The sequence below is a fragment of the Anguilla anguilla genome, chromosome 1 (assembly GCF_013347855.1).
Source record: "Anguilla anguilla isolate fAngAng1 chromosome 1, fAngAng1.pri, whole genome shotgun sequence".
In the NCBI taxonomy this organism is placed as follows: domain Eukaryota; kingdom Metazoa; phylum Chordata; class Actinopteri; order Anguilliformes; family Anguillidae; genus Anguilla; species Anguilla anguilla.
In genome coordinates, this window is record NC_049201.1 from 57,757,802 (window position 1) to 57,770,632 (window position 12,831).

Consider the following 12,831-nt stretch of genomic DNA (forward strand, 5'->3'; position numbering starts at 1 on the left):
TCATTTTTTATGCAGCTGAATCACTATTTACACCTTGTACAGTGGTGACACACACACACACACATATATATATATGTATATATGTGTGTGTGCGTGTGTGTGGTATACAGATATACAGCTATATACACAAGTGTAAAAAGTCACAACCTTGAGAAATATAATTCACAGGAAGATATCTACCCAAATACTTTGTTTCATTCACCCAGATTTGCTAATTAGCACAATTCTTCAGCCAGGAGGCAGACCTAATTAGTGAAATCAGCCGGCGGAGTTCATGGGTGGAAGAAATACATGGCAGGACTTTTACTGTCTGACACCGGGACTTTCCACCTCAGCTGACATATAGAAGCAGTTATGTCAAGTACACATTCATTCATGTGTAGCCAAAATAATTTTACCTCTGTTCTGTGCACAAGCTGTTGAGTGGAATCATCATTTGTTCTGAAGATTTCCAAAAATGGATCAGACTTGCTGAAGAAGTCCTTCAAAACAAGGAAAGAAAAAAAAAGTCAACGCATGACGTTACAGTGTACATTGGCTGGAATTCCATCAAAATTTGTCATAAACAATTAAAAGAAAAAAATTTTCTTCACAAAGAAGAAAATAACTCATTAAAACTACCTTGCTTGCATTCACTTGCATGTCAAAGTTAAAGACCGATTTTGATTTATGCCATGGTGCTTTGTATCTATGTGATTCTCTCTCTCTCTCTCTCTCTCTCTCCCTTGAATCCCAATAAGTGATATAATTTTATAATTTTGTTGATTCTATTTAGGTTTGTAGTTTGTCATGATCTCTCTCTCTTGCACTTGTATTGCCAAAACACAAAGAATACATAATAAAACTATGTACAATATATGGATAATACATTATAGATTATAATCTATTAAAAAAAACTAATAACCGACTTCAGCAACAATGATAGAAAATGGATAAAGACAAACAATAACAAAAATGACAGTAAAGTGATATTAGTTGTGTGTGTGTGCCTGCACGCTCGCGGGTTTGTACATATGCGCATATGTTTGTTTCTCTCTTTCTCTCTCTCATTATGGCAATTTGATGTGAGCATTCCATTATTCATCGTTCTGCTGTAAATTCAACAGGAAGGACGCTTATTTTTCAAATCAACTCCAGCTGAGATGCAGAGCTTCATTTCACACAAATACACTTATCTTATATTACGGATCATATCAGAGAAGGAAATGCTTCCCAGGCTAGAGCCTCCTCATGGTGCTCCAGTATACATCAGGGTAACCTTGTGCCAAAATCGAATTGAATATTTCAAAGAGGGATGTGGCAAGTGAACTTTTGCCAGCTTTAATTCTTCAGGATTCCAGAGATGAGACCCAATCATGGTATTGCTACACCACAGTGCCGGTCTGTTTTTGGTGGTCCTGTACACCAGCAGTGTACACCAGTACACAAGTGAAACCTGTTTTATAGGTTCTAGTACCTCACAGGAAAAATAAAAATATTAGAATTTTACATTCATTGGAAAATGGATGTGAAAGCTGTGAATCCAGTATTGACACAGGTGTAGCTTTCCATCTGCACATACGTTTCAGGAAATAAATGTTTACAAAATAGTCTGACAAATTGGAAAGAGTATGTGCAAATTATGTGATACAGGAGATCATAGATACTCACTCAATTTCTATGTGATGCATTCCCACCACCTAGTCAAGCTGACTGACTATTATGCTTACCCAGCTCAATCAATGGCCGCTCTATAACCTTTTCCCTAGCATTCATTTTGACATTGCGGTATCCGTACTTCAAGTTTGCTGTTTATCTTTTTACTCTCAAAACACTCATTTCATTTTCTGTGTGATTCCTGTCCCCCGCTGAGATCTAACATCCATTTAACAAGGACTTACATGACAATACCAACTGTTCAGACACCAATTCTCTTGCGGAATTTATGTTTTCTCCAATGTGCAATGTCTCAATTTTAAATCCACTCTACCGTGTCCATGTTTTCTTTTGGGGGTCGGGACTGCGGGATGATTGTGCTTTGATTTTAACTTGCTATTTATATGGAACTCACTGATTCAGTGACAGTTTACAGAAAGTCCACTGGTTGTGCTTACCATCAGAAATTTTGTTTTGTGCATAATCGGCAGCTAAGTAATTTAGTGAAATGGTCATACTTTCACTGACTGCAGTTGCAATGGCTTCACAAAGTTCAGGCCAAATGCAGTCGCAACAAATTCCTTAAGAATCTACCACTCATTGTTGACCTCAATATAGGTAAGTCTACATGGAAAAAAAATTTGAATGCTAGAAGATGATGAAATGATCAAGAGTTATAGTACCCAAGAATGTATCCAATTAGTTTTTTTTCTTACACAACTGCATGGAGTAATGATCATGGCACATTACATAATAGTCACATAATTTATTTCCTAACAAGTAAATTGATTTATAATACTCATAAATGTACTCATAAACTTATATTTTTCATGTCACTATACAGTGGCGTGCTGGGAGCCTGCCTTTTGAGTAAAAGATTGTAGGTTTACCTGTAATCTTTACAACCTGTTAAAAGCGGAATCTTTCAAAGCACAACTGCAAACAGTATCTAATTTTTTGGACTTGGACTTACAAAATTATGAATTTGGCACAGAAGATTCATGCTAATTTCTTTGTGCTTCGAATGAATTGCTACCTATCTTGTCCACCATCTTGCCAACTTTGAGCAAGGTACAGTAATTGACTAAACTGCTATTGTAAAAATACAGATGTATAATGGGTTAGATAATGTTTAATGATAAGGATTACAACAAATAAATATAAGCTAATAATAATGCTATCTACAAATACTGCAATGTCTAAAGTCTTGGAAGAGGTGAGGGAGCGGTAGTTGTGCTGTAGGTTTCTCCAAGCGAACATCCTCCCTTCCGTCTATCATTGAAGGCATAAGGGAACCACATGTTCCTACTGAAACCAAATCGTACCACTAGCACATCAACAGCAGAGGATTTCCTCTATTTTCCACTGTCTCTGTTATATCCATCTCTTGATCCCACCTCCCCCATTTCCTGCACTTCTAGCCTTTAAGCGTCAATCATTTTCTTTATCATTGGTTATACACAAACCCCATTAATTCAATTAGGAATTCAGTGATTATCACACAAGACTTTTTCTAATGAAGGTTTAAGATTAGAAAGAAAAACTCTCAAAACTCTACTGATAACCTCCTGCCTTTGGGAAAATCAGCACTGAACTGATCAAGTCAAGGGAAGTTTGTTAAAATAATTTGTTCATCATGCAGTATTTATCTTTAGTCAATTGAGTGTGTCTGAATTGCTGAACTGATGATCAGTAAAATTTTTCACAGAGGTTAAAATGACATTATTTGTTATTTTAAATTCCCAAGTTTTCTGAAAATTTAATGACATTTGTTACAGGGTTCTGGGACTCACGAGGCTGCTTCACATTGTACCTTGTCATCCAGTTTCCTTGCGCTGAATGAGAGCTCAACATAGTCATCATTGCCAGACAGTTCTTCTGCGGTGACCTACAGGAGATTGAAGACAGGTAAGCAAGAACAAACAAGAGCTTGATCACCCCCAGTGGTTCTGACAGAACAGTCTGAGGGCAATGTTCACTATAACCAAACAAAAAAATAAATAAATAAGTGGATTTCTCAGAATTTTTTCTGTGTACATCATAACATCCTGATTGTATGTTCTTAGGTCCATGAATGGTGTACTGTATTATTTGAGTGCATTTCACACAATACACACATTTTTACACACATTTTTGGGCTACCTCGCCTGAATTTTAACTTCATTCATGCACGTACACAGAGACACCACAGACACATACACACAGACATCTTTGTAAACCTTTCTTTTTTCATAGCCAGACTTTTACCGCACAAATATTTGGGTCTAAAGGTTGTAACAAATATCTATAATTTCTTTGTAATATCCATTTGTTAATTTGAGCAAATTAGACTGCCTTTAAAAATTGTTGTTTCAAGAATACAAAAATATGCTGGATGATTAAAAGTGAGAAGGTGAGGCTTTTAACCTCATGCTCTGTTACGATTGTGTAACTAGCGGCAGCTTTATGGAACATTTAGAAAAAAATATTTCTTTCTTTAAGACAGTGATTTGAAATTCCAACCTTGGAATGCCACAGTGCCTGCTAGTTTTTGGTGTGTCTAAGAAATGACGTGCTTGACTTAAGTGATTGGCCCCAAACACTTTATTTCCAAGGCCCACGCTGACTACTGATTGAAGAATGTGACAAAGTTTGTGACTTTTTTATGCAGCACATTAGTCAATACCTTGAGCGCCTGGACTCAAAATGAGTCAAAATATTACAATGAGCATTTTTTCAATCAGAGGAGCCTATTATTCATGCATGAAGAAAAAAAATGGAATAGAATGTAGAATATTAGAATGGGTGATTATGTAATTTGGCTGAAATTGTGCTGCTCAGAAATATGCATTATTATGCAAATATGCACAGACTGCCATTTTCAGCTTAGAATGCTGACCATTTATGAAGAAAAATACAGTAAACACTCATAAACAATTACTAGCTTATAGAGGTGGGGGAGGGGTGGTAATTTGTTAGCCTTGACAATGTCATTGAAACAAGTCTGCACACAAACAAAAGTTTCATACAATTGTAACTCATAAAATACATTTATTAGTTGAGTTAAATACAGTACATTTTTTCCATAACATGGATGGTTTCATTCACTGAATGGTTAACAGAAGGAAACCAGATGAGACCGTTTTTAACTGGGGACAGGCCAGAAAAAGACTGTTTGACAATTACTACAAACTCAAGGATTAGGAGACATGGACACACTTGTTTGCTAAAGTGAAACAATATCAACAACTGCCGTTTAATAGTATTCTAATCTGAAAGGTACCTTTTTATACTTAATAAAAAATTCTAACCTTGTACTAATCATCTCCAAAATGTCCTTCAAAGGTCAGCAACGAAACAGGCTTTCATGCTTTGTTTTTAAGCCACACGATAAAAAATCAAAGGAGGCACCTGGATAAAAGAGACTTACCATAATAGCAGCCTTCCCCACTGTGTTTCCCTGTTTCAGCAGACATTTAGAGAGTTTTCTCTGGGATACAATCTGTTTTCAGAGAGATAAGACAAAAGACAAAACTCTCAGAACAGCATGGCAATTCCTTTCCATGCCTGTTGGATGAGGCTGGAGAAAATCAATAAAATTAGAAGCCCTAGAGTGCTCAAACTCAAATGAATACACAGAGGAAAGCTGTCCTCCGTCTCCTTCTTTCAGAATAAGGAGGCCGCTGAGAGCAAGGCCTGTTTCATGGTAGGGAATCCCTGCACTGTGATCATGCAAATGTACTGCAGCTGGAACATACTGCAGACAGAATGAGCCACAAGAAAATAGTTTGAAAAGTAAAGATGAGCTGTAAAGAACAAGACTCTATAGATTAAATTTTAATCTCTTGGCATGGGCATACTTATTGTTCAGTCAGCACAACTCACTTATTTAGATTAAATATATTAATTAATTTGCATGGTAATTATTTTTGGTTTGGCGCTGAATCGATCTGCTTTAGTTACGTCAGTGCATGCAACAGCCTGCACTACTTATTAATCAGGGATCACAATACATAGCCCCTGCTAATCAGGAGGAGAAAGCTGGGGAGGTGGAGCCTGAGCACAATTCTGTGAGCTGCATGAAGCACAGCACGCAAAAACAGTGCATGCAATCAGCAGCACCAGAGACACCTCACTGTCAGTTTAAAATCGACACTCCGTTAGGGATGTGGGCATGTGATAGGTTGAGTATGAGAACATGCAGTGATGTGTGTGTGCGATTGGTTGAGTATGAGAACATGTAGTGATGTGTGTATGCGATTGGTTCATTATGAGAACATGTAGTGATGTGTGTATGCGATTTGTTGAGTATGAGAACATGTAGTGATGTGTGTATGCGATTGGTTGAGTATGAGAACATGTAGAGATGTGTGTATGCGATTGGTTGATTATGAGTACATGTGGTTGCTGCGACCAATGGTCGGCTGCAGGAAGAGTGTCCGGATCGAACTTTCTGTTCTGTGCATTTTAAGTACATCACTCATTTATATGAATGTCACTACATACTGCAGAAAAAATTGCCCCATGAGAATAATAAAGACTGTAAGTAAGTAATCCTGTATATATACACAAGCTTTCCGCTTGCTAAAGTTATAATTTCACATGTTAAAGGTGTGCAGGGTGCAGGCAAGATGTAAAATGTGCTGACGTTTTTTTAAAGCAAGACCTGCAGAACACAAGCACAGCCTGTGACTCCCACGGGATTCTAGACCACATAATCTAGGCCTCATCAATTCATTAGCTATCCCTTAATACCACTCCCACCCCTACCACCAACTCACTTTCAGTACTTTCATTTTTTTAAATTCTCCCATGGAAATGAAACAAGCAGAAACTAAAATGAATATGTAGCCCATATGGGTCGTTTCGCCCACAAGTTAGAATTCATTTAGTGAGAAACAGACCGCTTCAAGGCATGACTAAAACAAAATATTGGTATTCATAATATGGAGGGGTTTCCAGAGAATTCTTCACTGTGACGTTCCGGAGACTATCGGCCATCTGGTGAGAGCAGTTTTCAAAGCGCTCTCTGCCGCAAACAGGAGATAACAGAGGAAAGCCTCCTGTCTGGGGAAGGCTTTAGTATGTTAACCAGCTAAGCAGTCATCTCAGTTTCAACACCAGACAAAAACAGACACAACAAAGGGCAACTGTTTGAAAACAAGAAGAAAAAAAACTCCAGGCAGTTTGGTTGTCACCTTTTAAATGTTACAGGAATCATTTGTATGCTGTTGTGGTTTCACACACTTCTGACTCCTAAAAAAGGTGCAAAGAAAAATATTTTCTCTGAAAATTAAAACAACCAAAACACAGACATGCTGCAAAGGACAACTGCTTGGTAGGTTTCTTCCAATGGCAATCCAACAGCAAGCGATGCAAATACAAGGCATCAATACCACCCCAATATGACGTAAATGATATAATGTAACAAACTAACAAAAATAAATAAATAAATAAATAAATAACCCTGAAAATGCCCTGCAGTTGTATCTTGTGGGACTCACTTGGCCTAGTGTGCACTCCATGGCTCCAAGGAAGTCAGCTTCCTTCAGTCCGTTGTGGTTGCTGCTGATGTGGTACAGCTCGTAGCGCAGACGCTGCACCTCCTCGAAGTAGAAGTCCACCGTGAAGACTTTGGAGAAGGTGGGGTTTATGCAGCTCCGGATCACCTCTGTTCTGTCCACCTGCAGTAATAACGAAGTCAACATGGAGGAGTTCAGCCCAACTCAGGGAGAAAACAAACAGTCACCACAAAAATAAATAAACCACATTATCTTGAAAGCTTGGAAACCTTTGGCATGAATAGTTACAAACTAACCCAGTTAATCAGGTACACTATGTCCTTTCACAAAGACCTCAATGAAAATGCACCAGCCTAACCTAAAAGACTTTAGTTGCTGCCACAGTGAATAAAGGTGATTTTATCCAACTTCTCCATTCACTAAAAAGATGAAACCTTCTGTGACATTTTTTTCCAGGTTTAAGCACCCTGGCGGAAGAATTTTTAAAAATAGTTTCTGTTGAGTCAGAACATGCATAGTCAGATAAATACTCAAGAATATTTCAAGTATATGTATATTTTACAGAAACTAATCTGGCCTGATTTTGAGTCTGACTATTATCAATTTAAGATCAATGCCGTCTTCATAATTATTGCAGCAGACGTAAGTAACAGAGGGGAATTCTGAAAATCACATCAGCAATGCCTTTAATTCCACACAAATCATGAAGACATTTATTTCATCAGATGTCTGCGTGAATGTGTCGGTTGCTGTGTGTGTATACATGGTCTCTCTGACAGACCATAAGTAACTGTAGTCTTGGCTCTTATCTGGACTGCTATATTAAGCTTTACCCTGCTGGAGATTGCAGGCTATCACACCTGACAAACTGTCAGAAAGTAATAGAATTCCAGCAGAAAAAAACAGATGGCGGGAGATATTCTATCTTTGTCTGACACATATTTCTCTTCAGAAAGACGCAATCAGAAAAAGAAAACAATGCGCTTTACACCCAATGGGCTTTTTAAAAGTAATTTTTCATTGTTAACAAATAATTTCAAATCCTGAATCAGTAGCATAGACCACATAGGCATTTTGAGTATGGATCACTCTTTTTTGCACATAATACTTTCATTAGCACTTTATAATGCAGCTAAAAGCAGCTTGGTTGAGCTTTACAATAGCTGATATAGAGCTGATACACATTCATGTACATGGCATGTCTGAGGTAATGAACCCATGTGCAAGGATGGTAAGTCACTCTGTGTCAGCTCTGTAAAAGCACATTTGCTTTTAACTGCATTTTAAAGTGGTCTGCTAATGAAGGCACTATGTACAGAATACTTTGTGTTGTGTTTATTGTGCATCTGTTTTATGTCCTGTGCATCATGTAATAGTAACTGTATGATAATATAACTACTTGCAGAGTGTAAATGAACCCCTGAGCCATGTAAGAACAGTTATTGCTTAGTAAGGGAGTCTCTTTGTTTTAACAATATCTTCAGCGACGAGTTTAATTTGAACTTGTTGTCCAAACAGGTACACACCAGTGTTATACAGCATTACTAAAGATTTCACTGGAATTGAAGTCAATCAATCTCTTCTACTGTGTACCACAGTGTACATTCTCGCCCCGTTAACGATCATAACCTATCAAATGAACCACTGCTGGAAACTCCTGATTCAACCAAGAATTTCATTTGAATTGAATACGACGTGTGGAGGAGTGGAAGAGAGGAGAAGAGGAATACCTGACGGTAATCCTCGCCAACCACAAGAAAGTCTAATGGCCCTATTTTCACAGTCAATGTGAAACTGTTAACGCCAGCCTTAACGCAAGGTGCTGGAAAATTAGGGCATGTCCAACTCAATTTCAATAATTTCTTGGCTCCAGGTGATAGCAGACCTGTGGTGCAGTAATATCGGCTGGATCTATACAAATAAATTAACTGTGTGTGTGTGTGTTTGGGGGGTGTTCAAATTGCCCCCTTTCTTTCCTTTAAAAAACTGTTCACAGAATCACAGGCAACTGCTCATTTTGTCACAGCCCAAGAGCAACCGTGTTATGAGAGGCTCCGTTCTAAGCCTCTCTACAAACCATTATTTGTGACATCAAAAGAAAAAGTAAGACAGAACAGCATTCATTTTTTCTATATTTTTATTTGAATTTGAATATTCAAACAAAATATATTCTCCATTTATGTGCCAATGCTAAAAACCACAGTAAATGTTTCCCATGAACAACTTGACAGGGTAAACACTCCCAAGCTGGGCAAGAGCAGGGGGGCAGTTGGCAGAGATTGCGTCCACTCGGCCTCTCAATCACGCAGCTGCCCCTGCTGTTTCAACTTGACAGGCATCACAACTGTGACCTGTGAATTTACTATGGCTTTTATGTTTCCTTGCTGTCCATTTTTGTCTAATACCACTATTTAAATTAAATAAAAAGATTCATCACTTCAACTCATATTAATTTCAGGCATGCACTTGACATTCACTAGGGAAACATCTCCACAGCTAAGCGGTCCCTGTTCTCTTGTGCACTCTGTGCCATTTGAATCTCCATCGCAATCGGCTCTGGCTCTCTCTGAATACATTTCTAAAAAAATGTCCTCTTGAGGTCTATGTCACATCCACAGTGAATGGCTATGTTGTGAAGAACACAACACACCACAAAGAATGTATTGACATTCTGAGGGCTGTATTAGAGGTAATGTACCACCTGACTGATCCAAACATCTGAAGCGCATTTTTATCATTCCAAAGGTTTGCTCAATCATCGACCTAACCCTGCCAAATGTGCAATTAAAATCAATTTGGGGAAGTCCCCCTAAAATGCTATAAGAATGATAGCGCTGGCCAAGACAAGAGAGTCGTGGGTAGACCCTGGACGATTTCCAAACACCTGTGTCCCCCCCAGTTTGCATGACAAACAGCTTGAAAATTAATGGAGTGGACTCCCTTACAATTCACATAAATGATACCATGATCTGATGGTGCATGCAACTGAACTTGTATGCAGTCAATAACACCCGAGACCCACCCCCGGGAACCCACATTTCTCAGAAAACTCCTGGAAGGAGACGCCCTGCCTGTGAATGCAACTCCTCATATGGCGTCCCATTATGTCCTTCATTTGACTGTAGTGACAGTCACAACAACTTAACAAGAACCAGTGCACCTACATGCATTGTTGGGTGTAGAGCCGGTCTCTGTGTTTGTTGTGTCTCTCATTCAAGTAGCATACATTAACACAGGTGCAATGCCTAATTAGCTGACATTGGACAGTACAACTGAACATAACTTGCATTACAAATAGTCAAATTGCAATAAACAAAATATTTCTTGCATCACTGTTATGTGTTCAGGCTTTCCAAAAAAGCTGGAGTCAAAAAGTTGGTTTAAAAGCAGACACATTGTTGCATTTAAAACTTGCATAGCGCCAAATGTTTCTATTGACACAACATCCTATTGAGCAGCCCAACTCATGCTGATATAAACAGGTTCACTGCAGACCACACAACCAACAAACATGTGGCAGGCAAAAAATATTCTGTTTGGGCGACACAAAACTAGTAATTGCACTTGTGCCCAGGCACGTTTGCGCTTTCACCAAAACAGGGCCCTAAAACTCCATCAGTGCATATTGTTCTGGTCTTATTATTGCACTGCATTCTGTTGGTCAAAAACAGACTGAAGTCATGTTTACAATTGCTCTCTCCCTCCAGGAAAGCCACCCAAAAAAATGAGCATTCCTCATCCGTGAATCCATTTTATCAGAAGCCTGGCTGGGGAAGCTGCTGCAGTGAGATAATCCAACAATCCGGGGCAGAATTTCGTCTGAGCTAGCAAACCCTCGATTTACAGCTCAGGGTGTCAACTTTCTTCATTACTCCCGCTTTGAGAAGCACATTCAGAGCTTCTCTCTGTTTTCCTAAAGCGGCTTATCCATAATCCACATGGCCCTACAGATAGGAGATTATGGGGAGATCTGTGTTTTCTCAGCATGCTTTTACATTACATTGTTTGGTCTGTTTTGTGATTGATTAACACACTTCAGACAACAAACAAAATATTTGCATAAGAGGAAATTTATTATAATTTAATTAATCCTACAAAAAACATTCGTTTTCCGAGGTTCAATATAATAGATCTTCAAGTGAAACTGTACAGAACTTGCTTCATGATGCAGATCTTGCATAGCTAGATGCTGGTGTTGATGGGATTTCCCAATTCCGGTGCTGGGTATTCTCAGCATGTGTTTGTTGTGCACCATTCTTCTGTAAATTAGCCTCTTTCTCCACATAAAACTGGCCAAAACCAAAACTCCATTCATCACCTCTATGGCTAGGAAAATGCTCAGAGGGCTTGGTGCCAAAGCTATTGCTATTGTGTTAGGCATGAACATTTGGAAGCAACAATTATTTCATTTTGGAGCGATTCCAGTGCTGGGGCCAGACATTCATATTCCACACCAATGTATTAGTATTTTGTATGGTATTTCAGAGTGAAGTACTGCATTTTCAGGGTCAAAATACAATGCTTACAAAACTTTGCTTTGGCAAGTTCCTGAGTTTGTCAGAAGCAATATTCACTAGCACAGATCTTCCAAAAGGAACACAGCATTTTAAATATCAGTGTGCAATATTTTCTGGAATCAATGTCACCCGTCACATGGGCGCAGACAATGGTGTGGTGTGTGGCGCACTGGGGGTGGCTCATGATTGTTGGAATTTTTGGGGCCAAAGGCGAGCAGCGTGCAACAGAAAGTGCTTGGCGCACTTTGTCAGGTTATACTGAACATATTGTCAGTGGGTGTGGTGCAGCTGCATTTGTTAATAGCCAATCAAACTCTTTTCATTCCCTTTAAGAGCCGTACACAGGACGTGCTGCCAATTTCCACAGACTACTGCTGAAATGGACAATGATGATAATGATATACTTATCAGATGACAAGACATTCTTTTGCAGGAGGTACAGAGTTGGGCTGTCAGTTTTTCAAACATTGGAATGTTGATCCAGGACCGTATCCTACTTGCTTAAATCCCATCATGTGTACTGCTACACACATATATAATAAAGAAAGAACTGGTTCCTAATGCCTCATTCCACATTAACTCTTGACTGTGCTAGGGACTGAAACACATTTTAAGTGAAGTTATTTTATCCAAATTATTACAAATTATTATATGATCATCTAATTGGTAAGGAAATGTTAGGAGATAGCAAGCGAATCCAAGTGAAGAAAGAAGGTGGCAGGTGCTCATTCCAATGCTAAGGCTGAAAATCATCTTATAATTATTTTAGATACATTGTACAATCAATCAGTATCATGAAGTAGCTAACTATCTTTGACTCCACATACTGTACAGTAACCACATTGTTCCATGTTCTGTCTTGATAGTAAAATTTGTTAAATTTCAAAAAGCACAATTCAGGAGACTATGTACAGATATTGAATTTAGTTAATTTTGGAAGCTGCATTTCATGTAGATTATTCTTTAAAAAAAATGTAAATATATAGTTTTGCACCTTATTCAGTTACTTACACTATATCTGCCATTAAAAATATGCTCACTTCAGTGTTGGCTCTGCCTCAGTTCAAAGTCGTCCACCTCCTTTCCATCAGAAAGATCCCTTAATGGTTGGTAATCTGCTGCTCACATAGTTTAGCAGAGCATTTTATTTTGACATAGGTCAATGTCTTCTTGTCTCT

At 38.5% G+C, this 12,831-nt stretch overlaps 1 protein-coding gene across 2 annotated transcripts in view; it reads right to left on the minus strand.

The window, feature by feature from the left end:
- The window catches only part of cpne4a (copine IVa), a 74,607-nt gene that overhangs the window by 32,616 nt on the left and 29,160 nt on the right, over positions 1 to 12,831 (minus strand). For both annotated transcript variants that reach the window (XM_035381836.1, XM_035381740.1), the window contains exons 3-6: positions 7,119 to 7,298; positions 5,045 to 5,116; positions 3,449 to 3,523; positions 399 to 482 (exon numbers count right to left, since the gene is read on the minus strand). In XM_035381836.1, the coding sequence (XP_035237727.1) occupies positions 399 to 482; positions 3,449 to 3,523; positions 5,045 to 5,116; positions 7,119 to 7,298 (411 nt within the window). The remainder of the gene's footprint in view (positions 1 to 398; positions 483 to 3,448; positions 3,524 to 5,044; positions 5,117 to 7,118; positions 7,299 to 12,831) is intronic.